The 26,495-nt window shown below is 34.4% G+C and overlaps 3 protein-coding genes across 4 annotated transcripts; 1 reads left to right on the forward strand and 2 right to left on the reverse strand.

Annotated features, from left to right (window-relative positions):
- Positions 1-106: 106 nt before the first annotated feature.
- On the reverse strand, positions 107-950 carry LOC149392307 (protein RADIALIS-like 3). Its single transcript, XM_089620609.1, has 2 exons — positions 551-950; positions 107-443 (listed from the first exon to the last, which is right to left on the reverse strand). Exons 1-2 carry the CDS (start codon positions 811-813, stop codon positions 422-424), a joined length of 285 nt encoding a protein of 94 aa, XP_089476735.1. The 5' UTR covers positions 814-950; the 3' UTR covers positions 107-421.
- A 14,080-nt stretch (positions 951-15,030) lies between these two features.
- Positions 15,031-18,631, forward strand: LOC149392308 (putative LRR receptor-like serine/threonine-protein kinase At2g16250). The gene is made up of 4 exons (XM_089619077.1): positions 15,031-17,442; positions 17,534-17,662; positions 17,761-17,783; positions 17,916-18,631. Exons 1-4 carry the CDS (start codon positions 15,500-15,502, stop codon positions 18,479-18,481), a joined length of 2,661 nt encoding a protein of 886 aa, XP_089475203.1. The 5' UTR covers positions 15,031-15,499; the 3' UTR covers positions 18,482-18,631.
- A 121-nt stretch (positions 18,632-18,752) lies between these two features.
- LOC149392309 (HAD-superfamily hydrolase, subfamily IG, 5'-nucleotidase) lies at positions 18,753-23,817 on the reverse strand. 2 transcript variants are annotated; one of them, XM_089619080.1, is made up of 18 exons: positions 23,397-23,604; positions 23,150-23,212; positions 22,364-22,692; positions 22,178-22,255; positions 21,847-22,067; positions 21,652-21,744; positions 21,466-21,549; positions 21,273-21,389; positions 20,956-21,058; positions 20,802-20,864; positions 20,642-20,695; positions 20,292-20,349; positions 20,052-20,128; positions 19,855-19,925; positions 19,687-19,747; positions 19,534-19,593; positions 19,367-19,429; positions 18,753-19,241 (listed from the first exon to the last, which is right to left on the reverse strand). In XM_089619080.1, exons 3-18 carry the CDS (start codon positions 22,661-22,663, stop codon positions 19,119-19,121), a joined length of 1,626 nt encoding a protein of 541 aa, XP_089475206.1. In that variant the 5' UTR covers positions 22,664-22,692; positions 23,150-23,212; positions 23,397-23,604; the 3' UTR covers positions 18,753-19,118. The 2 variants fall into 2 exon arrangements, with proteins under 2 accessions (XP_089475206.1, XP_089475205.1); XM_089619079.1 differs by lacking the exon at positions 23,150-23,212 and having other exon boundaries at positions 23,397-23,817.
- Positions 23,818-26,495: the final 2,678 nt, after the last annotated feature.

Below are 26,495 nucleotides of genomic sequence, written 5' to 3' on the forward strand. Positions count from 1 at the left end.
AAATATTGAAAATTAAACTTGCATGTGCTGAATAAAATTATAAAACTAAAAATCTTATTAAAAAAAAAAAAAAAAAACTAAAATGATACTGAATATAGATATATATTTTTTTCTTCAGAAGATCTTAAACAGATATCAGCCGAAAGCGAAAGGTGATACATATAAAACATCTGAGAAAAAAAAAAAAAAAAAAAGATACAGATAAAACATTGGTTCTAAGCAAAGCAAAGAGCAACTAGCTAGACAATAACAGAAAAGAAATAAAAATAAAGAAAAGCGCACAACATTAGTCACATTTTGACTATATACTATTATCTAATTAATTAAAAAAATGCATGCGCATTCAACAGTCAACACGTTACTCGCTCTTATTATTTCGCATAACTCGCATATATATTTTGGTCTTTGTTCGCTTTCTTCATCACATCTTCAGGTTCCTAAACCTGCCAAAAAAAAAAAAATTAAAATACAAGAAAATGTTCACATAAAGACTCATTTTGTCTTTCAGACATGTTATATAATAATTAACATCATGAAGGGAAAAAAAAACCTTTTTTCTGCGTCGACGTGGCTATTATTGTACGAGGACTTGGAGGAGCCAATCTTGTGGTAATCGGGAAGAGGAATTTCGCCGGACTCGATCTTGGTGACGTCATGGACGAGTTTGTCGTAGTGGCTCATGACGTCGTCGATGGTCTTGTTCCCTCCCACGGCACGTGCCACATTGTGCCACCTGTCAGGGCTGTCCTTGCTGTATATCGCCAAGGCGTTCTCAAAAAGCTTGTTCTGCTTCGGAGTCCACGAAGAACCCATTATAATAGTCTTATAAGAAGAAGAAGAAGAAGAAGATTGCTCTTGTGTATATGAGTGACGTGGCTTTTGAAAGTTCTTTGTTGCTTTGTGTTGGTGTGTGTGTGGGAAATATGGAGTGGTGTTTGTGCTCTATTTATAATGGGAAGGAATTTGAAAAGTGGGTGAAAGAGAAAGGAGGTAGGTCTTTTTTTTTTATTGTATTTTTAATATGGATTATTTTGTTTTATGGTAATGTTATTTGAATTCACTCGTACGATGAATGATATTTAAAGTTATATGAGTGTAATTACGCCTTTTAAATTAATCAATTATTACCTTTTCTTTTTCATTTCATTCGCTTCATTTTATTAAAGATCCCATTTTTTTTATAGGATAGTAAATAATATATATAAATAAAAATCATATATAATCTCAAACGAGATTTCAAGACATGTTTTATAGCTGGCTTTGCGTCGATTAGCAGCAAGCAACAAGTACGATCATAGTACACGATAACATTAGTTCACGCAGCAACTTATTTTATCATTGCATGTGACAAGATTTTGTTGTTATTTTTGTTTGTTGTATATGAATGGAATTGAACTTTCTTTTTTGGACGTTTCTTTTATTTTTTTTACAATACTGTTTTCTAATTTTGAAATCATGATTTTACGAGACTGTTCTTCACGATATATTAATATTATAATAAATTATTGTCCTTCGTAGATTTATCATAATCGTCCTTTATAGATTTTCCCTCTGTTACCGGAAGGAAATACATGCATTATTGCTCTATTTCCTTCATTCCTCTTAATACACATAATTTTCGTCTAAACAGTTATTATTGTCTTAATGGATGCCAAGTTTTATTGTTGATTCATCTCACTACTCTAAAAATTTAAATCATATATATATATATATATATATATATATATATATATATATATATATATATATATATCCCTTTTTATCTACATATCAAAATAACTATAACTTGGTTCAAACTTCAAACTTCAAATATCGGTCTAATGTTAAAATCTCATCACCTTAAAAATGAGGTCGTGTGTTCAAACTCATCAGTCCGCATATTTGTGTGTAATATAGCTAAAATTAATAATAATAATAATAAATTATCATCAACATAGAGATGATGGTTTCATATCGGTTATAGATTTAATCATTATGATTAGTATAATTAAAGGTTCAATTTAGCCTAACGTCTTATAGATTGTTATTATTATGTATTTTGTTGCTGCGATCTCGCATGAGAGAGAGAGAGAGAGAGAGAGAGAGAGAGAGAGAGTTTTCATTTTTTTCATCTTTAAACATAATCTTTACTTGTTTGCAAAAGACACTTTAGTAAATTTGTTTAACATACATCTTCGCACGTTTTCAATTTTGTTTTAAAGATAGATGGAATGAGCGAATTTGTAACAACTTAAACATTGCAATGAAAAAGATTCAGGGGCAAGTTGTGACAGGTGTAACAATTGAGAGAGATTTTATGTAATATCATTTTAAAGCTTATTATTTCCAACTTGTTATAAAGATTTTTGTAATATGTGGAAGTTCAAATTATCAAATACTTAGAATTTGAACGGGCTGTTTTCAAATCATGCCTACTTTTTTTTTTTTTTTTAGATTTGGCATTTTTATTACAAATACACGTTTTTTTTTTTGAAGGGGTTAAGTGATGGGTTAATTGATGGTATTTCTTTCTTGCTTTAAATATTCTTTTGTAATGGCTGACGGCGGCAAGTTAAACATCAACTAAACATTCACTCTTTTGTTGATTAGTTACATGTTTTTTTAATTAGTCTAACGAGCGAGACAATGTCTTTTTTAAGCATCCATACTTTGTAAACATACTATTTTTATTTTATATAGATGGTCAACTTCAAATACCTAATTAAAATCCTGCTAACTATAAACTCCTAACACAACGTAGATGAGAGGGACAAGTAAAACAATTGGCCCGGCCGGTATTTAGAATCTTTGCACTTTGACTGGATATGATTTCTACATCCTCGCATCAATTCTTTTTAACTTTGATAGTTGGTATATCATTGTGTGACGGTGATATGTAATACAAGACCTCTCTATATGATAGGTTCCATTAAGAAAATAATCAATTTAAATGTATAATATTGCTAAATAGCGAACATTTGGTAAATATTAAATAAATAGTCATTTTCATGTATTTACAGACATAAATCTTAGATAAATAGTCACCTCTATATATTAGGTCACGTCATTATTTACTGCTATTTACTTAAGATTTACCAAACTTGACTATTTAGCAATATTAAACGTTTAAACTAGCTATTTTCCTAATTTTATGCATATGATATGTAGAACAATAATAACTATTTAAGCTAGATTAACATGCGTAAATTTTAGTTTCAGAAATATTTTGTTTGGATGAACCGGCTTCACGAGTTGGAGTTCTCTCGAACAATAAAATCATATTATATTAATAATTTTTATGGAAATAAATAAGACGATTTGTACATTTTATAAAATAAAATAAGTAGTTATGTATAATTTGAGAAACAAATGTAAATAATTATTTGAAAGTCAAAACTAGTTAAATGATCTCTTTAGAACAATATTAGTTTTTCACAAGGTGGAAACAATGATCAAATACTTCTCAAAATACAACGATGAATGACACAATACAACGAGGAATGAGAAGCATATTACATCAATTGATATACTACGATGAATAAAAGTAGTACCATAGTCTACTACCAGACTACAACCAACACAACTACATATACTACATTAGAAAACATGGATTTTAAGATGTTCTCAAAATCGCACGACTTCAATAGTCTAAATTCTCGAATTGGCTTTTCAAATCATTTAAAAAATTACTTCAATAAATTTGTAGTCATTTTGAAAATAACTTTAAAATGTCTATATAAAATAGTTCGAGTCACTTCAAAAAATGATTTTAATATTTTGTATGTTTTAAGGCGTTGAAACACTAATTTAAAAATATATTTTAAGTCATTTTTTTAAAACAACTTTATAAATGGAATATTTTATTGTAAGACATTTTATAAATGTCTTCAAGTATCTTTTTAAGACATTTACAAACGTCTTCAAATACCTTCTTTATAAAGACTAAAAAGGAATTCATAACTTCCACGTATACAAATAAATTTCACATATGCATTTTGCTTTTAATATTTTTTTTAGGAATTTGGCGATCATTCCCGGTTTAAATAATGTTCTATCTCTCTACATATATATGTATATATATATATATATACACACACACTTAAGTGGAGCCTTATTTGAAGTTTTTTATTTTTTTATATATATTTGAAAACATCGTTTTTTTAGAGTTTTGAAGACTTTTTGTAATATCTTAGAAAATATTTACATTTTAATTAATGAGAATAGAAGTCGTTCTCTAGAACGTATTTAAATGATTTTTATTAAGTCATTTTTTTGACGTCATAAAATCAACTATTTGTAGTACTGCAGGAAAACAAAAAAACAAAAACAAAAAATCGGGGGGATCGAGAGAGAGTTTTTGAAGTCTTGCTTCGGATTCAATGTGTCCGAGTGAGTAAAGAAAACTTATTTATATAGCCCAGCCACCTACGGCTATACTATTGCCATGTTAATGTTCGGTTAAAAAATTATTACATAGTTAATGCACAAAAAATTATTTTTTTAGACCTCAGATTGGCCCAAGCCCAGCCCGGCTCACTCGACTCTATGGCGGCGGCATGTACATGTGGTGTAGATGGACTTGTATGTATCATGTCCTTCTAAAGATTTATTCAAAACAATATTATCTACGCTCAAAGTGAGTTTTAACACATATGTATGTTGGACTCTTGCACGTTCATTTTCAATCCTAACACATTTACTTTCCTTCACAATGTATAGGTGTTTTTCAACACAACTTACCTTCTATTTTGAAAGATAAATAATTGATCTTATAAGCCTAGTTACGAGGATTAAAATCTATCTAACATTTCATATTAGATGAGTGGAATTCTCTCGAATATTTTTTTATAAATCAACCAATCAATGAAAACTTTTTTATTTTCCATTATTTTTAACAAACTCTATTATTATTATTATTATTATTATTTGTTAATGAAGAATCTCAAGAAAGAAAAAGAAATAGTTTGTGTCACTAGCTAGCTCTTGATTTGTGCTGATTCAGAAGAGAATTAATGAGTTATGATAATGTACATTTGTGGTTGTCCTCGTTGAAACAATCGCTGCAAACTTTTTTTTTTCCTTTTTTTATCAATTATATTATTTAGTTTTATAAAGCATCCAATAGCTTAGCATATTACTACGAATGAACTGGCCTTTCAGATACAAAAATGGTTTTTTTTTTGTAATAAAATAATGTTCAGAATCCTTATCATCCACGTTCGACGCAATAAAGAACAATCTATCTACAACGATTCTTTTTGTTTCTATTTTAAAAAGGTTCAAGCCTTTATGACTTTTCTTCTTTCTTTCTTCTATATTATAGCTATTATTTTTCTTTGGTAACTATTGAGTGGCAAGTTGGAGATGAGGGAATTTCATCAACTTTTGGAGATATGCAAGTGGTCTCATAAAAATCACAACGTATATGCGATTATTTGGATTCTCTTTTGAGATCAACAAGTCTACACACTTGATAGCTTCACTCGCACAGTACGATTAGTTAGAGAAATATGAGTAATTGGATTAGATTTATTGATACACACAAATGCTTAAAAAGACTGGTATTTTAAAAATGAGTTTTCATAGTTATATCTCTATGTAAAAATTATAAATTCGCATGATAGGCAACGTTTAATCAATTATAATTAATTAGTCACTAGTTTTATTAACAAAAAGTAATTGATAATTTGTCCAAATAATTTTTCGATTATTGACAATTAATGGGTCGTATTATTTGAGAAAAAATTTAAATTAATTTTTATTAATATAATCAATGATTAAATAACTATAAGTAAATAAATATTGATTATTTAGTAAATAATAAGTTTGATGTGTCTTAATTTGCTTATAATTTTTTTTTAAAAATTGCATATGTAGATTTTGTAATTTATTTTCCGATCGTATTCTTTTTATCTTTCAAAACTTTTTTTTTTATTTTAAACCCCACTTAATTTACTCTTGATCTCTCATTTATTTATCTAATTAATTTATACTCTCTAGTTTTTGAACTAAAAATTCATTTTTATTTGAGTTTCTTTTTTCATATTCTTGGTTAAAAAATATATATTGAAGAACACTAAAAAGTTCTTTGAATTTCATCGATCACCGTCGGATTTAATCGTCGACCTTCGAATTTTATAGGGAAAAAAAAGGCAACATCTACTATATCATCTGAAAAGATAAAGATAAAAACACAAACAAACAATTTTTAGCGCAAATGAAATATAGAGTAAAAACAAGGCATATAGTGAGGATAAGAAAATGATGATTTTCAGTATAAATTTATTTTAGTCTAAAAACGAGTAAAAAAAAATATTCATACGTAATTTAGTGTATCTAACGTCTCAAATTTGTCATTATATATAGAGTGATATAGCTAAACAATCAATTTAAAGTTATGAATTTGCAAAATAAGACAAATTTGTCTTAATTTAGTGAAATAGCAAAAATGTGCAGTAATATGGATTACAAAAAATTTTGACCCTAAGATTAATTTTTTTGAAAGTGATAAATTGCTTATAATAATCGTCAAAAATTTTAATTTTGGCTGTAAAAAAAATGTTGAAAATGTAAATTTTGCTACTTTCCTGAAAAATTGAAACTTTGACTATTTTGCTAATGAATAAGTTTCAAATAGCTATTTTCTACAATTTTTCCTTATATATAATATTAAAGTAAAAACTCAAATTTATGTCTACATACTTATAATTATAATTTGTAGTTTAGTTAGAAACAAACATTTAAATGAAATATATGTCTAACTCTACGAATATATATATATATATATATATATATATATATATAATATAAAAAAAAACGTTTGGAATTGATATATAGTCAATGTTTCGTAAATTTTAGGTAAATAGCCACAAATATGGCGTGACATTCGTGGTTCGCTTTACGTGAAATAAAAATGATAGGGTATTTACGTTAATTTACGTGTTTAGATATATGGACGTGATTAATTTAATTATCTAAGATTTACGAAACGTTGATCGTATAATAATTTGAAACTCTAAATATGACTATATAGCTAATGGACACGATGATATAATATATGACTCTACTTCAGTGTGAGAAATTAAAGAGAGCACAGATCAACCAAAAAAAGAAAATATGCTTCTTTTTGTCTAGTTGAGAAATCTTTGAGGCCACGCTCGTGGGTGTATTGATCACAATACACGTACACACTTCTTTCATCTTTGGCCATATAAATCTCAAGGATATCATTTCGAGATATTGTTCACACCTAGTTTAATTTTTCGTTTTAGAAAAAAAAGTTTTTATAGGAATATTAAATAATAATCAATACTGGAGCTAGGGTTTGTGTTGAATGAATGTCCGATATCTCTGTCTACATGGCACACTTGAAGTATATGTAATGCTTCATAATTAAACACAAAAATCAAAATTATGAAGAGCTTTAACGCAATTTGATATTATTACAATTTTCAATTTTAAGCGTTGCTCACCTTTTTGAAATTATACAACATTTTGTATATACAGAGAGGCAGATCAAAAATTCAAAATAGTACGTACAACATGCATGATCACTTTTTTGGATAACGACGTTTCAAACATTCTAGAGAGGTCTGTTATTCCGAAAGATGATTGGTTGTTGCGAAAACATCAGATACCAATTTTATACATATTCCATACAAGTTGGGTGATTCAATGTTCACGACGCTCCCAAATGAGAAATGTGATTGATTTTAATAAGGATTCATATTCTATTGAGTGGATATGAGATTAGACGAGTCAATAATTAAGTTATTTACGTATATAAAATCATAAAAAAAAACTGTATGCTTTTATCTCTCTCTGATTAACTATATTTAGGTAAGGTTCGGAAGAATAATTTTTTTAGAGAGACAAGAAAACTGACGAACCCCACATGTGACCATTTTAACTTGCATATATTTTCATGCTTGAAAAAGTTAGTATATAATATATTAGATAAAACATAATGGGTGCTATTAAATTATTATTCTTACCAGGAAAAACAGTACTCCATTAAAAGGAAATGTGCTAAAACACAATGATATGATCATCATCATTATTTATTATTATCATTGCTGTTGTTGTTTTATTATGCATATTAAGGAAAATAAGACTATTTTCCATCATCTACCTAATATTCTCCAAACAAAATAGAAATTGTGCGATATTCTCAAAATCACAAACACTGGTTATAATCGAATCGATATGATAATTTGATTATCGCATTATTAGTATTTGACAGTGTGTTTCACGTCATGCTTAATACATTATTACACCGAGCTCATAAGAAGATGGAAAACTATAATAATTCGGCAATTTAAATCGCAGTAAAAATATACTAAATACGGTAACAATATATACTTGGATATGTAAGTACGTACGTATTAAACGTTGCTTTCGATCAATAACGCGTGCGCTTAACTTTTCAAGGTGTGAACTAATCTTAGTTAAACAAAAATTAGGTAATAGCTAATTGAAACGTTTGAAATTGTTACATAACAAACGTTTCATAAATTTTAAGTAAATAGTCATAGATATGGCGTAACTTAATAAATGAAAGTGGTTATTCACCTAAGATTTACGTATGTAAATATATGAAAATGATTATTTATCTAAAATTTACGAAACGTTAATTATTTAGCAATGTTAAACCGTAAATGTGACTATTTATCTAATGAGCCCATCTTAGTTCATATATTTACAGGATCGTATCGTTTTCAGTTTGTACAAGATAAATATCGTCCTTGAAAACCCCTCGATTCAAGTTCTTACTACACTTTATGCTCTGCGTCATTGTCACACAAACAGTAGTCAATGATTTTTAGTATTTGAATATAAGTATAAATATATATACATATATATATATATATATATATATATATATATATATATCCATCCTTGTTACATGTATCAAATTGGCTATATAATTAAATCTGGGATTACGAAAAAAAAATTAATGGTTTTTAAAGATAATAATTCCATGCCTAAAAAAAAACGAGATTCCAAATATACAAGTCTTAACTCTAAAAAAATCAAAATTACGGAAATTTATTAAAATTTTGACAATTTTCTCTTAGCTTCATGGCCTATAAATCATAAATGATATAAAAGATTAGATGAAAAACAAACAAAAACATGTCGGACATACAACTTGTATAAATGGGGAAACCTTTAAATTAAAGTCAAAAGATTGGAGTAGACATCAATTTCTTCTAAAAGTTAGGGACCAGTAAAAACATATGTTTTTCTCTTCTTTTCTCGAATGTGTTTTTTTTCTCTTTCCCTTATTTCTATACAAGCCGTTTTGCCATGCTTTGGGCTAATCCAAATTTATTTTTATGCTTTAGGGGTCTCTATGCTTTATTGGGTTTGTACTCATCGTGTTATATTCGCATCTGGGCTTGAAATCTTTAACATATTAGCCTATTCGGCCCAATTTGGAATGCCAATCTAATTGAAGCCTTCATCAAATAAAATAAATATGATAAGTACAAATTTCCTATCGTAGCTGTTTTTTGTACTTCATCAAGAAAACAGCATGTTTAAAGTTTTTACTACGAATTTCCTATCATTTTTTAGTTGTAGATAGTCATATTTGTTTTATGTTTACAGTCCTTATTTAATTAATTATTTACTTATTCAGGGATTTATATTTACTTTATTTATTATTTATAGTTTACAATTTCATTTATAAAGAAAATAATATATATTTTTTGAAAAATGTTATTTTAAAAGGATTTAAAATAAATTTTATTTTGGAAATGTTACACTTAAAAATGATTACTTTTGTAATTTCCCCAATAAATAATAAAATGAGAATTTCCTTGTGGAAGCTTTTAGGGATATTGACAATAATAATATCAATTGTTTGTCACTTACTAAAAATCAACCAAAACTCAAATATTAACACAACTAATACCAAATCGGTTACGAACTGAATTGATTTCATGACACATTAATCACGAACGGATTGCAGTTCGTGACCGATTTGATACTAAATATATCAATATTTGAGTTTTGGTTGATTTTTTGTAAGTGAAACAAATGTTATTGTCAATTTTTTAAGTTTTTACCTCGAGATACTAAATGTCTTTCCTTAATATCATTCTTCTTCAAACTTAGTAATGTAAATTACCTAAATCACATTTTAAAGTGAAAGAAGCGTTGACCGTACTTCCGAGTTCCGTTTGCTTTTCTTATATTGCATTATTGCATTTGCTTTTCTAAGTTACGTCTTTTCCGATCGAATGTTTTTGTGGCACGTATCATATCAATGGGAAATAATGCATGAACAAAACAAAGACCACCACTGACCAAGTCAATGGACCTCTTTTCATATTTCCACGTGGTGATCGTACAACCAATTAGTGGATGCCACGTCGGGAGAGTTTTATATTTCCAATCCTATCCCTGACGTAGGCATCGACCGACTGAAAAAGTTGCCAAGTTGGACTCGCACATTCTGTGTTTAGACTTTAGACACGCATTATTGTCTGAGCAAAAAAAAAAAAAAAAGACACACATTATTAGTCCACTAAAGTTACTTTTAATTTTGATTTAACAGAAAACAACTGTTTTTGTATTGTTCTATGCTGATTTTTCAATGACATATGACGTTACCTATAAAAACATGAGTATAATATTTTGTTTGAATGAATTGGATCAGTTCATATTCCCATGCAGTGAAGTTATTACCTACCAATATTTAATAAATAACACACATAAAATTTCATGCGATCTACTCTATATCATGTTTGCGTTAGTGTTGACATATACATTGAGCTTAAACAAAAAAAACGGCGATTATAATATTTCGATTTTAAAGGAAGAAGAGTATTTGTGATCTGCATAAATAATTAATATACTTGAAATCAGGGTCATGCACCTTGTGAAATTTGGACTGGAGCGTCACAAAATTCACGTATTTCGTTTACAGTTCCAAACAAGAAGTATCAACTTCGTAGTGTCTCTACTGATTTTCTTATATTTAATAATGATAAATTATTTATAAATAAGATGTATATATACATATATTAAAATTTTAAATTAGGTATAAGATATTTTACTACTACTAGTCTTTCTATTTGTGGCAAATTTATTAGGTATAAATAATTTACGCAAAATAGTATATGCGAGGTGAAATTTTAATATAAACACTTGACAGTAAACCTTAATTAGATAATACAAAATGATAATTAAATAAACATTTTTACAAATAAAAATCACATACAGTACAGACGAACAAAATAGTACGTACAACAAAATTAAACAATGCCAAACATTTGGTAGTAAACCTTTATTCATCAATTATATTGTAGTATTACAATATTAACTAACTGTGGAAGAGGATGATCTCTTATCTAGTAAGAGAAAGATGTCGGTTCGAATAGATATTTCTTAAACTTCAATTCATACTTATACCGAACTATAATTACTGTGCTAAATTTGTAGTCACCGTCTTGAACACGCACATAAAAATTAAAATTAATGAATAAAATAAAATAAATTTGACTAGTTTATTGGTGAAGTTTCATTTTGATGGGAGAGGCAGATGAAACATTTACATCATAAAAAGGATATGACATATATTAGACCTATCGATGCGCCAAAGTGGATATTATTTTGGGCAAGAAAAGTATATGTGCAAAATGTTAATGGAGACTCCACGTAATATATATATATATATATATATATATACATATATATATATACAAGGTGAGTTGGACTCAACGCGTTTGCAGCTTTGTTTTATTGTCCCAAATGTGAAACACACTAATATATATGTGTGTATATTATAGAATAATTTTATAGATTAAGTGTCTTATTAGTAGAGTACATATCAACCAAAACATAAAAAGTCACAATACAGTTTGAGATTTTTAGCCTTTTCATTTTAAAGGGAAAAAGGACGTGAATACAAATTTTTAAGATATAAAGACTGGTAAAAATTGAAAATTCTGTATATAGATTTTTTTATCATTTATCGGACAATTTTATCATTGTTTTTTTTATTCATTTTTCGGACAATTGAAAATTCTGTACATTTATTGAATTTGTTTTACGTTCAATGGAATTGTTTACATTTGGACTCTTGTGGAGAACTGAATGTGATTAAACAAATTCAATAAATGCTGATATTTTAAAAAAGGGTTTGTAATTAAGCAGATCAGAAAATACAAAATTTGAGTTAATTTAAACAGTTTTAGTTCATTTATTTAAATAATTAATTTTTGTAGAGAATTTATTCTATTTAATTTCCGATTAAGCGAATTTTGTGTGTGGGTGTGTATAAAAACTCATTGAAGATTCTTTAAAAAAAAAAAAAAAAAGTCGACCAACATAATCACTTCAATCATTAAGCTATATAGTAACAACTGTCACGAGATCAACTACAACCTTTAGTATATTTACAGTTTTATTGTAAGGAAAATAATCTCAAATAATTTTTACAATTAAAAAATGCTATTTAAAAATAAATATTTTAAAACAGCCATTATTTCAAAAATGTTGAACTTAAAAAAAATAATATTTTTGTAATTTTCTCAACTTTTAAAATTGTAAATCAAAACTCACTATGATATCTATGTTTTAAGTGGTCGTCAACAAGTTTTCGGGTCCAAAATATTGTTTAAGCTAAATATTTGTATGTGAATCAATAGTCGTAGTTCTTATGACTTTCAAGTGTCTACTACATGAATAATTAATACATGAATAATTAAGTTAATTTATTCACACGGAGAGAGGTATGACAAAATAAGCTATTAGTTTCTTTCTCTCTATGGAAAATACATCATTTTGAAAATAACTCTTCTAAGTCGCCAATTGTCGCCGCCTATCTGGCCGAAGACTCTCCCCTTTTTTGCTTTTCTTTCCCTTACTTTACCATCCTCTAGATCATTCTTCTCCTGGCTCGTTTGCTCCTTAATCCGAATGATTTGGTTATTTTTGGGCAATATTCATTTGTGGCCGAAAGTCGAGTATTTGTCTCTCTATTGTCGGTGTTTCTCTTTAGCGCGAGTGAACCCTTTATTTTGTTCTTGAAGACATACGCCACTCATTATGAGTCGAATCATATGGAGAGTCCCACCATCATTAGAGGTGGATTCGGTGTGTTTACCAACCTCAACGACCCCTCGACTTCAGATCTTCGACTATCAGTCCCGTGATCAGTCTCCGACAGTGCCGTCCTTTGCATGTGGATGGTGAAAATGATGATGCCCTTGGGTAGGGGGTTTATTTTTTGATCGGACACAAATTAGTCACCTTTCATTATCTCAATTTGGACTTCTCTTTACATTTTTGTCTGTACGTACAAAAGAATCATTTTTTTTTTCATGAGTTTTCGAATTTTAATGTGTTCTATATCTTTCTATTTATTAAAAATTTGGATAAAATTAAATTTATTATGATTTAGATGTGTATTGTATCAACAAGTGTTTCAACATTTAAAAAAAAAAAAAAAATTCGCTGCACGATGATTCACAACCCAAGTCCAAAGTTGCAAAATGCTTTTATTATTATCATCTCATCTATATTCTTAATTTTTTATCGAAATGTTATACATGCGCCTCGTAGTTATTGTCTTGTTGGGATGATTAAAATGTGTTTTTGGAGTGACAATTGGGTTTCACTTTCACGTACGTACTCCCCAAAGTAAAAATAAACATAAATGTTTGAGGGTCTCCCAACAATTTTTTTTGGGCGGTGGTTGTGGTGTGGGAAGCTTTTTCATATATTGTTGACTTTGACCCTAGCTATAGCCCACGTAAAGATACAGTTCAGATTTTTATGGGACAATCAAGTTTCTTTCTCAGTGAGGTTGCTTCAATATGTAAAGGTGTAAATAATATGATTATTTGATACGTGAGAGAGAAGTCTTTTGTATGGCCGAAGAGTGACATATGATCATGCAATAATCAAGATCATGATATTGGATCGCGCATTGTGAATCCGTTATGAGCTTTGGGAAAAGAGAGATTGCTTTTTTAATCAAGTATTATATATTCCATGGTAACATGTATACTGACTCTGACCTGAACCGATATTTCAGTTTGAGACCCCCAATACTTTTGTACGAATTGTTTTTGAGATTTTTGACAAAACGGCCAGGCAAAAAAAAAAAAACAATTACTTGTTTCTGTTTAAAAATAAAAATAAAAATAAAAATAAAAATAAAAATAAATAATACGTGACAAATTAATTGTTTCTATGAGTATAAAATATGTGACAAATTAATACGAGCCAGAGTTTTCTTGAACGGGAAGAGTGTTTTTTTTATCAACGTGCTAAAGTAGGCTAGTAAATTCATTAAACAATATAGCTTTTATTTATTTATTTATTTCTACTACGGCTTATTACCAAGTTGCATAGCGTTATGGTGAATATTTAATTACAACTTACGACTTCACTGTCTCTCTCAACAATAAAAAAACTGACAAAATATGAAAGCTCAATCTTCTTCCCTGATCTGGTGGGAAATTAGTAAATCAAGGGAAAATTCCAACGGCTAACAATCGATATTTAATAACAGTTAATTAACCAGAGAAAAAAAATACAATTGTATAAAAAAAAAAAAAAACCCTTCACGCTGAGAGACTATCAAATTATATAGTCGCTATCTTCAAACCGGCATTGAGTTGGCAGTATTAAATCATTCACAGCCGGGAAGGGGAAAAAAATCAAAACCCCCATAACAGCCTTTGAATTGTCGGATAACAATGGCAAAGAATTTAGATGGTTCTTGTGAAAATGACATTTGTGGAACGAACAGTCAACAACTATCGCGATATAGCCCACACAGTCACACACAAAATATTCCAATTTTTTTTTTCTTTTCCCATCTCTAACTCTGGCTGCTTCTCTTTGAAAATTAGTACTGAAATTTAACAAGAATAAAAAAAATCGATAATTATGATTACATGTTGTTTGTCTTTACCAATGAATTTTCAATGGCCGCCTTTCAAGTTTTATCAACGACACGTAAAATGTGGTGTACTATTAACAAATTATTAGTCGAAGTGCGAATTGTCTTATCATAGGCTCATAGTCATCTATCTTATCGTGGCTTTAGAAAAAAGAAAAGAAAAAGAAAAACATTATATTGCAAAGCAGAGGAAGCAAGAGGGCCTTAAACCCGTGTCCAAACACACCCGCTTTCTCTCTCTCTCTCTCTCTCATAATAATTGTGGAACAGCAGAGAATAATATAGAAAACCAAGAACCAAGAAGCTTCTTTAATTACCTCCGGTGACTCCGAAAGCGACGTCGCTTTTCCGCCAAATTAAGAAATAATATAGAATAGCTTATCAGGCAGTTGGGCTTTTTCTTTGGTGGTGGTTATTACCCTCATTTATTACTTACCTTCTTCTCCTTCTTCTTCTCATCAGAGTAAAGTGTAAACCGCTAAAATATCATCGTCATTTATAAACACAGAGCATCAGAGATCTATTTATTTATTTATTAAATTATTTTCATGCAAAACGAGGAGATGAAGAACTGAAACCAGCATTGCTTTGCTAGCCATGGAAGTTCAAGCTCAAGCTCAAGTCAGTGTTTTTACCTTACTTTTTGTTGTTATAACTTCGGTTTTGGTTCAGTGCGGTCAAGCCCAGCGACGGTCTAGTTCGGCCAATGAGCGCGCTGCGTTGCTCGGCCTACGGTCGTCGCTTGGACTGAGGGGAAGAGACTGGCCAATAAAGAACGACACGTGTCAGTGGCGTGGCGTGGAATGCGACGGTGAGGGCAGAGTAACGGGACTCACACTCTCCGGTCTCCGACGGACGCGTGTCGGTCGGATTCAGCCTCTGTTCTCCGTAGACTCGTTGCCCAATCTGACGTCACTGACTCGATTCAATGCTTCCGGGTTCGCTCTTCCCAGCTCGATACCCGACTGGTTCGGGGAAAGACTCGGTGCTCTACGGACCATCGATCTCCGGTACGCCTCGATCGTCGGTCCAATCCCGTCCTCGCTCGGCGATCTGACGAAACTCCAGTCCATTTATCTCTCCGGAAACTCTCTCTCCGGCAGCGTTCCGGCGAGTCTCTCGAAACTTTCGGAGCTTTCGATTCTCGATCTCTCGAGAAACTCGCTGACTGGCTCGGTTCCGCCGGAGCTCTCGTCGCTCGGTAACCTCACAATCCTAGACCTCTCTTCGAACTTCTTCTCCGGAGCGATTCCATTGGGCCTGAGCGATATCTCCGGTCTCCGGTCCCTGAACCTCTGCGACAACAGTCTCAGCGGACCGATTCCCGCCAAGCTGAGCGAGCTTTCGAAGCTGGTCGAGCTCAACTTAAGTATGAACTTCCTGTCCGGTTCGTTTCCCGTGGAATATTTAACTCTGAGGAATCTGAGGATCGTCGATTTCAGTGACAATGGCTTGGAAGGTCATTTGCCTGAAGATTTATTTTCAAGTCTGCCTGAACTGAGGATTCTCGTTCTGAGCGGGAACAAGTTCGACGGCAATGTCAACGGAAATTTTTGGTCAAACCCTAATCTGAAGCTACTCAACATATCAAACAACAACTTCACCGGAGAGTTGCTCGGTCCGAACACAACAAACGCTCGTCTCACTCCCGATTCTGTATTCGACTTCTCAAACAATCTGTTCTTCGGAAACTTGGCTCCTATCTGGTTCCAGAAATTCCGCTCCGTCAATCTTTCCGGTAACTATTTCTATGGCGAGGTTCCAACCGAGAGAAATCACAGCAACACAATCCTCAGCCAAAACTGCTTCCAGATTCCAAGCCAGAGAACCTCGGAGGATTGCAAATCGTTCTACGCCGCGAGAGGGCTGTCCTTCGGATTTCCATCGGCGGAGGAATCCCCGGCATCCGCAAGGAACAACAAGAAGAAGCTCATCTTCATATTGGCCGGAGTGTTCGGCGGAATAGGATTCATCGCTTTCCTCGCCTTGATCCTCGTCCTGTTCCTGAAACGCCTCAACAACTCAGACGCCACCACCACCGCCGCGGCGGCGGCGGCGGTCCAGAGAACAGCCTCGAGCACGGCTCCCGCGAAGAAATCGGGCCCTGGAGACTCCTTCACCTACGATCAGATCGTGCGGTTCACAAACGATCTCAGCGACGGCAATATCATCAAGCGCGGCCGGTCCGGAGACATCTTCCGCGCCTTCCTGGAGAACGGGACGGCCGTGGTGGTCAAGAGGTGTTCTTCGTCGCCGTACGAAGCGGAGCTCGAGTTCTTCCAGAAGGTTTCGCACCCGAGGTCGGTCCCGCTTCTCGGCCACTGCCTTGAGAGCGAGAGCGAGGGAGACAAGAACTTCTTGGTGTACAAGTACATGCCCAGCGGAGACTTGGCCGGCTCGTTGCACCGAGTTGCCGTCACGGGCCACGACGGCTCGCAATCGCACTCCATGGATTGGATCACGAGGTTGAAGATCGCCATTGAGGCCGCCGAGTTTCTCTCTCATCTCCACCATGAATGCAATCCTCCGCTTGTTCATAGGTATGATTGATCGGTTTATCGAGTCATTTGAGATTGAAAACCTTAATGGTTCAAGTAATTTGAGACTTGTGTTTTGGCTTTGATAATAAAGGGACATTCAGGCGAGCAGTATTCTCTTGGACGATAAATTCGAGGTGCGAATCGGAAGCTTGAGTCAAGTCCGGGTTCAAGAAGGGGACGCTAACCAGAATGTCATCACTAGGTTGTTGAGGAAACCACCGTGAGTCGCTTTCTAACATCGCTTTTTTCGATCTTTTTCTATGATTTTTTTTAGAACCTTGTTGAACTTACTTTGCCTTTGCCTTGAATGTTCTGCAGAACCTCAGATCAAGCCTCTACCGGTATGTGTACCTCTCTGCTTTCAGTCTCTTGCATTCAAATTGTATTATGGTCCCTGAATTATAGATTGTATCAGTTTAGTCCTTTACAACAATACATTTTATATGGGCGGCTTTGTAATTTTTTTTTCCCAGCAATGGCGCCGGCGATTTGCGCTTACGACGTATACTGTTTCGGTAAAGTCCTACTCGAGCTCGTGACGGGAAAGCTCGGAATCAGCAAAAACGACGACGCGGGAACAAAAGAATGGTTAGAGAACACGGTACGGTACGTGAGCATGTACGAGAAAGAGTTGATAAACAAGATCGTCGACCCGTCTCTGATCCTGGACGAGGACTTGCTCGACGAGGTTTGGGCCATGGCGATCGTGGCCCGGTCGTGCCTGAGCCCAAAGGCCTCGAAGCGGCCTCTCATGAAGCACGTCCTCAAGGCTCTGGAGAACCCTCTGAAGGTCGTTAGGGTCGAGAGCCTCGGCTCGGAAAGGCTCAGAACCACCTCGTCCAGGCTGTCTTGGAGCGCCGCTTTCTTCGGAAGCTGGGGACACAGCTCCTCCGACAATGCCTTCAAACAGACCACGAGAATCGGGTCCCAAGGAAGCGGTGGTCACGAGTACTCTTCCTCGTCCAATAAACGCCTCTCCAGTGAGATCTTTCCCGAGCCTGTCGAAGGCCAAGACTTGGAGAGGCAAAGTGAGAACTAAGGTTTTTTTTTTTTTTTTTTTTTTGCTTGCCAATTTCCCGTGTGATTGTTGTTTGGATTAGATTGTATACAGTAGAGATTTAGAATAGCAATAGATCATTCATGTTGTGGCTTGTTTTGAAAGCGGTGTTGAACCATTAATTATGAATAAGCACTCTTGAAGCTTTACAATAAATGAACATGAATAAATAGCTGATATAATTTATTAGCTTCATAAATGTGGTACAACTACAACATAAGATATCCAATACCAAAAGTACAAAAAAAAAAACTAAAAAAAAAAGATATCCAATACCCAGACCAGCCGTCCATGCGTATTAATTCCCGTGATTGACCACATTTCTATAAACGAGAAACGAGATAACGTGACGTTCGGTGCAAAACATAAATAGTAGGAGAAAAAAAACATTTGCTTTCATTTCAGCATTGATGAAACATCTGCATGGCGTTATTCCTTATAAAGTGTTTCCATTTACACCCACCTATGTAAGTAAGTGTAAAAGCGACAAATTTCACTGAAGAAAAAAGGGGGTAAAATGAAAAGAAAAAGGGTAAACGAGGAAAAAGCTATAGTACCCCCCATATACTTATGGTTTTACCCTTTTAAGAATCCTCCCAGAACTGGCACACAACGTTCATCACATCGGGATGATGTCGAATTCGTGGGGCATGAAGTCTTCGCTTGGCCTGTAGTACTTGTCCGGAGAGTACATGCTCAGGTTTGACACTTGGCTTGTGTACAAACACGCGAATCTCTCAACCTGTTTCGTAGCAAATACAACAAACCAAGTAAATACACAGACAGTAATTATAAAAGCAATCTTCAAATAATTATGAAGCAGGAGAGTGGGTGAAAAAGCCTCCACAGCATCGATAACATGTTTACCTGATGAGCAAAGCGAGAGTTCTGATAGCCAGTCTTCATGAGCTGTCCCCAAACCTCATGGAACTGTAATCATTAGCAAAATGCACACAAATTACACACTCACAATGCACAATACGTTAATTTGTTGTTGCAAAGTCATACTTTGACCAAAAAAAAACTCCTCTTACCTTCTGGTGGCTTTCGCGCTGACTCAGTTGATGGGTTAAACGCACTTGCTCTCTCTTACCCTGTAACAGTAATGGCAATCGGCGGAAATGTAGTCATCGAAATGAGTGAGATTGGGATTTAGTTAAATTCTGTTGGATAATGAATGGCCTAACCTCTAAATCATCTAGATCAGCAGATATTTTTTGCTTATCCTCTGGACTAAGATCATCAAATCTGAAAACGAGACAAGGCCAGTGTTTCATGTAACTTTTCATCATTTACGAGAGCAGGAAAAAAAAAACAGAAGCTCAGTGGCGTCGTTAAGTTAGACAGATGCTTGCCTGAGAGACCATTTCAGATGATGAATATTGTCTTCAATCAGATCGCGTTCGTTCCTCAGTAATCGCAGTTCCTACACAAATACAATGCAAAGGTAAGTTCATACTCAAACCATGGCGAAGCAACACATACAAATACAAACTATGCGCAATTTTTATTTATTCTTAATTTTGCAATAGAGGGAAACTCTAAGAGAAACCTTGCGAGTGTCTCGCAGTTGCCAAAGCAGATCAACCTCCCTCTCCAGTTCTGGAACAACAAGCATTGTTCTCCATCCTGCTCATAATTGAATTACAGAATCAAAAGTCAGAAATACCGATAAAAGAGAGATGAAAAATGAATAGTATTTCCACTTCCCCACATACCCATTTTGAATATAGAGCACCAATATTACGATAAATTGTTATGCCTAAAAAAGTGTGAAAAAAAAAATTATTACCTAAAACCTTTTTGCTCCGTAAAATGTCTCCGTAAATATGATCACCAACATAGAGAACCTAAGAAAAAAAAGGAGACGAAGAGTTAATGTATAAAGGAAGAAGGAAAGTAAAATTGAAATGAAGTCGCTTAATAATGAATCAAACAGATCTCAGGGTTATAGATAGATTGAAATATATATAAAATCATTCAGAGGCCAACTAATGTTTATTTTTGTATTTTTTGCCAGAGACCAACTTATTTGACAAATATTACTAGCTACTCAAAAGTATTTTCCATCACTTGTACAACAAAACCCTCTTTGCTTGGAATATTTAGACATGTATACTAGAAAAAGAAAAAAAAAGTCACCTGAGAGCTTGACTCGATAGCGAGCAATTTATGCAGATGCCCAACGTTGCCTCCCTGAACAAGCAGATCAACAGATAAGTTAGGCAACATACGAAACTTTGAAACAGCAAGGTTACATCATTATAAGCAACTAAGGGTTTTTTTATTAACAACATTTTACCTGGAAAACTCTACAAGACTCAGTTAGCTCTTTCAGCGATAAGTCTGGTTTGATGTCTCCCACCTTTACAATATAAAATTGCAGGTTAGTGATGAAAAAAAGTAAGAGAGTGTAGCAAGATTTATGAATCTGTAACTGTTTAAATTCAACCAACCTCAGGCATGGGAGATCCATTATCGGTGTTGAACAGCATTCCAGACTTGGGTTCAACCTCAAACAGATTCGCACGGCCATCATGGAAGAATCCAGGTTTTGCACTGTAACATCACGTGGAACAATTATAAATAAATATTGCGAAGGAAACTGTTGATTAAATAACTTCTTAAGACAACCGCCTAAAAACAAAGAAAGCACATTCTCAGGGAAAGATTTTCTTTGGTGGAATTACAAATAAATTTTAGGTCGAGAAAGCTAAGAAAGTAAGGAACATTTTTCCATGGTAAGGAGGTTTTAAAAGAGAAAGGGAACAACCTGCCAGTGATAACAACGTCAAAGTACTGAAGCCAGTCGAAATTGCATTTTCTGCTTCCCTCGAGTGTTCGGTCTCCGCAGAGGAAATTCATCACAATATTTGTGTAGTCCCACAAACTATTCAATAGATTTTAAAAAACACGTCAATATCTCACACTTACACTTTCTTACCGACTATCAGAAGAATAACTACCTGTTTGTCACCAGGAATGTGGAGCGACCAGAATCCCTAAACATTTTAAGCATGGGTACAATCGTAGTGTCGTCATTGATATACCTGGAGTGGATTAAAGGACAAGCTGTGAAACAATCCATTGCCCATAGTGACACTTGACACAAAAATTAGTCAATAAATCACAGGGCCACGGTTCATGACTACCTTCTGGGATCTTCTGCAACCATTTGCTTTAAAGTTCCATCACGGTGACACAAATCAACAGCAGCTCGAACATCTCTATACATACGAGCATAGCTGCAGAATATTCACGAGGAGATTTATTTTCAGCATCCATATCGAGAGTCATCAATCCCTGAAACGTTTAAAAAAATGAGTGCAAAAGTCATAATTCCTTACTCTGTGATGTTCGTAATCTTTTCGGGATTATTGTCTTTGAAGTCCACTAGTTGAGCGAACAAGTAGGCCTCGGCTAATGAAAAAAGGGTATCGATGAGAGCATAGTCCGGCTCATCAAAAGCATCCCGGATTAGAGTGCTTCCGTAGATGCCCACTTTCTCTTCCTTGGACAACTCCTTAAATCCATGGTACGCCACTTTCACGTACTTGTGGCGATCCATCTGATCAGCCGCGAGAACAAAGGTTAAAGCAATAAGGAAAGAAAGTAAGAAAAAAAAAGGCAACCCAAATTAAAGGAGCCAAAATCATGCAGGAAAAGAAAATGGTTAACCTTCAAGATATTGCCTCTTTTCTTATCAAGAACCAAGCCTCTGACCATGTACTTCCAATCGAATGACCAGCTGAGCAACTGAATACAAGCCATTAAAATTATTCAACCCAAGCTCAAAGAGTCAAAAGAATTACACGTAAAATTCCTGAATTATATTGAAGTCTCGCAACCTTATAGCACACTAACCTCACTAGGGTATCCCAAATTATGCACCAATTTCTTGATAGTGCCTTCGTATGCAAGGGACTCGAAGGTTTCTGGCTTGTACTGCGCCAGAGTGTAATCCATGTCGAATCCAACAGCCAGAATGCTCTTCATGTTCAGCGATCGGTTACAGAAGATGTGCTTTCCGATCTCTAATTCCCGAACACCTTCACGAGATGACCAGATACACGGCTCTCCATCGCTGTCTTTGCAATCCATGAGACCTTGACGAGGCATTTTGTCACCACCTAAACCAGTCCCATGATTATGATTCGCGTCCATTGAATAGCTTCCGTGCAATTGCCTATCACCTGATAAAAAAAAATTAAGGAAAAAAAGGGGCAAAATTATCAGCGCTCTACTCTGTCTCTCTCTGACTACAATGGTGGAAAATGAATGATATTATATAAGAATTTTGGGATTACTTAAAGCTGTCTTTCACAGAATTACACACTCCAAATCTATACGTAAAGACAATGATAATACGTCACGTAACAGTGTCAACAGACTGGGTGCTTTCCAATGTTTTTCAAAGAAAGCAGTTAGTCATCAAGAAAGTTTAAAAATATAGAGTTGCCCAAAAACAATCCTCATTTCCCTCACTTTTAAACCCTCTTTTTTAGAATAATTAAACACATTCCCAAGACGCCAAATTCCATTTCTAATCCATTTATGTGTGTATGTATAAAGAGGGAGAACAATAAAGTTTTTTTTTTTTTTTTTTTTAAAAAAAGGTCCCCAATAGATGAAAAACCTCTGGCATCTTACCTTTTTCTTGTCCACGCTAAGCCCCAAGACTAACAATCCTCCAAGCTACGCTCCAAGAAACACCTAAAAATCCAATTCTTCTCAATCACCAAAACCATCTACACAAAACCGAAACCCTACGAACCCTAGTACATCGACAAATCCCCAGATTTCTAATCTTTCGAACTATCCCAATCTCTCACAGCTCTCGCACCAAAAAATCAACACGATCAACCAGGCAAGACAAGTCAAGGCGAGGCAAACGAACCTGCGAAGCGAATTGCAGTTCTTCCACTTGTTCCGCGGCGAATCCGACCGGAGTTTCCGAAGCGAGTGCGAGCGGAGAGATTTGGAGGGAAAATTTCGGGAGAGAATAGAGAGAGGCAAAGTGAAACCGGCTTCTTGGAAATTCGCATTGTGGGATTAAATAGGCATTTTGGAATCCGCGAGAGGGAACCGTATACCGGAACAATGACAATCAGGAATTCGTTTTTGCCAATTGGATTTATACAACTTGGCAATGCTATTACATCCCCATAGAACATCAAAAAATTATTTTTTTATTTTATTTTTTTAATTGTTTTTTTATTATCTCACTCACTTATTTGGGGGAGTACGGATTCTGAATTCCCGAAGGATAAGAGAGAATCGAATTCTCTCTCTCTCTCTCTCTCTCCAACGAGATTGGTTAATTTTGAAGAGGCTAAAGCTCAGTGTTTCTTTTTCCTTTTTTTTTTTTGCAACGAAGAGGAGCGATAGTGATCCGACGTCGCTTCGTTAGGAGTGCCTGTGGTGGTGCGAATTAGGATTTGAGGATTGGAGATGCTGTTCCACGTGGATAGCGAATATTGCATTCTCGGAATATTTTTTTATTCTTTTATTTTTACAATTTTATTTTTATTGTATGTAATTACACGCGCCGGGACAGATGTGTAGTGTCTGTAATGGCAATAGCAATACAAAACACGTGCTCTATTTTTCTACTTTTTCTTTTACTTTTTTCTTTTCTTTTCTTTTTAGGGAAAATGACACATATATACCTTGTGTTTTAGTGAAATATCGAGTTTAACCTATGGTTTTCAAAAATGTTGAGATCATACCCTCTGTTTAACTTTTTTTTTTTTTTTAGAATTGCACAAAGCTTTCATTAAAAAACGGGTAGAATACCCATCGATACAGACGAATAACATCCTAGACACGACACAGACTTAGATCGGAATGAATCTAACACTAAGTACAGGTGTTCGCTCATATTGTGCGTACTTCCGACAAAAGGAAGAATAAAGAACACACTCAAAATCGAGCACACATTTGGCTCTTTCGATAAACCCACAAAGGTTGATGGAAAGATCCAAACGACCGCGGTCCGATGACCATGAAGAAGATGACTCTTCAACCTGCATAGACACGAATCTAACAGGAGATCCACACCGGGATGGTGAAGGACGGCTATTCCGCCTCCAATAAAACAAAACATACATATTACCAAAACCAAAGAAAGTCTTAAAAAACAGTAAACTTAAACAACCAGAAATACAATAGGAAATCAACTTTGGTATCTCGTGTTTGCTCGCGGAAAGTGAGAGACAATCGAACCAACGAGACACCGGCTCTGACGACTCACTCCGTACCACCGACGACAGAGACACACACCTTCGCACCGCCTGTAGAGGACCACCACCACGAAGCCGGCCACCGTCGCGAACGAAGGAGCGTACGTCCACAGGCGCCGCGTCTGCATCTGCCGGGCGCGGGCACCGATGTCCACGGCGGGCTTTGCGGCGGCGTGTTTGAGGGGACGGCGGGCGGCGGTGGAGAGGAAGGCGGGGAGCGGGTGCCGGATCGCCGGAGGCGGAAGTTGGCGGAGGATGGAGGTGGCGGGGGGCCGGAGGAGATGGGATCTGAGACGATGGGCGAGGATGCGAGCGCTTCGAATCTCGCCGCACAATCACTGCAAGCCGACGTCGGTGCCGCAACACCGTCGTCGCCAACGTGGTACGCCGCACCACCGCCACAGTCCACCAGACCCAAGTCGCCGGAGACACCACGCTGAACCGTCTTCTCGGGTTTTCCGGTCGCAAAGACCACGTCACACGTTCGTCGAAGTCCATGACTATCCTCCCCCGGAGCCGCACGTTGGACGGCGAGTGGCTGAGAACCACTGCCAGAACCAACAGCTCCGGAGGAAGAAGGGGGACTCAGATCTGGATCTAGATCTGAGAAAGGTGAGAGAGAAAGGTTTTTTCTAGAGAGAGAAAGTTTCTATTTCGCGTAACAAGCGAATGTTTACCCTCTGTTTAACTAAAATGACGAAATTATACTCTGAAATAAACAACAGTGCCATAAGTCTTCTTTTTATTGACTTTTTATTGACGTTGACTATAATATTTATATGAAAACATCAAATATCTTTATTCATTCGCGTCATATATGTAATTTATTTAAAAACTAAAAATAAACAACAGTCTCTTAGTCGTGAAGAACGCAAAAAGGTAAAAATCGACAGTTGATAATCATCAAAATTACATATTCCAACAGAGAACCCATGATTATGAGTTGCAATTCGAATACAAAATGAAATAATCTCTTGGGAGATATGAATTTTATCATTTAATTTCAATTTAAAGCTATTTTTATTCAAAATTGAAAATTTGAAAGTTAGGATACTGTTTTAGATTTTATTATGTTTTTCTTATGTAGGAGTTAATATCAATGAAATGGAGATTTGTGACACTATTATCAATTTTAAGGTATAATTTCGTCATTTTAGTTAAACAGAATATATGATCTCGACATTTTTTAAAACTAAAAGTTAAAGTCGACATCTCATTGTTATTTTCCCTTTTTTTATGTTGCGTGCTGCGTATAGAGAAGAAAAGGAAAAAACTACTGCTCGCGTCAGTTTTGCATTCATCACATTTCTTTAATTTATGTACAATAATTCAAGCCTCACCTCAATCAATTTTGTAGGCTAAATTAAGAGCTGTTATTTATCCTAAACTAGGTCTCAGAGTCCACTATATGATGATGCAGACATCTTAAGAAATAATAATAATAATAGAAATAGTAGCTGTCATAAATCGTTAGTCCTGTTCACACAATAATTTACAATAATTCAGTGATAAACACGAAATAATACAAAATTCACGTCGTATCATATTTTATAGTCATAAATCAAAATTACGTTTTTAGAAATAGAATAACTTGGATTTTATACCACAATATAGATTATATTTTTTCATTATAAAGTGATATTCTTTAATTATTTACTAAAATATATGTTCAATGCAAATGTATGAATATAAAAAAAATGGCATTAACGACATACAAAATACACAAATATATGCGTAAAATTCAAGACCAAAAG

The sequence above is a fragment of the Urtica dioica genome, chromosome 7 (assembly GCF_054948205.1).
Source record: "Urtica dioica subsp. dioica isolate 48M chromosome 7, U.dioica_male_clone48M_v1_H2, whole genome shotgun sequence".
NCBI classification, from domain to species: domain Eukaryota; kingdom Viridiplantae; phylum Streptophyta; class Magnoliopsida; order Rosales; family Urticaceae; genus Urtica; species Urtica dioica.

Coding starts and splice junctions, on each gene's coding strand:
- LOC149392309 (XM_089619079.1), bottom strand. CDS start 23,673: ATGTTCTATGGGGATGTAATAGCATTGCCAAGTTGTATAAATCCAATT. Junction 22,693..23,396: donor AACTGCAATTCGCTTCGCAG/GTTCGTTTGCCT, acceptor TTTTTTTATCAG/GTGATAGGCAATTGCACGGA. Junction 21,059..21,272: donor GACGTTGTTATCACTGGCAG/GTTGTTCCCTTT, acceptor GTGATGTTACAG/TGCAAAACCTGGATTCTTCC.
- LOC149392308 (XM_089619077.1), top strand. CDS start 15,500: ATGGAAGTTCAAGCTCAAGCTCAAGTCAGTGTTTTTACCTTACTTTTT. Junction 17,443..17,533: donor AATCCTCCGCTTGTTCATAG/GTATGATTGATC, acceptor TTGATAATAAAG/GGACATTCAGGCGAGCAGTA. Junction 17,663..17,760: donor AGGTTGTTGAGGAAACCACC/GTGAGTCGCTTT, acceptor AATGTTCTGCAG/AACCTCAGATCAAGCCTCTA.
- LOC149392307 (XM_089620609.1), bottom strand. CDS start 813: ATGGGTTCTTCGTGGACTCCGAAGCAGAACAAGCTTTTTGAGAACGCC. Junction 444..550: donor CACGTCGACGCAGAAAAAAG/GTTTTTTTTTCC, acceptor TTTTTTTGGCAG/GTTTAGGAACCTGAAGATGT.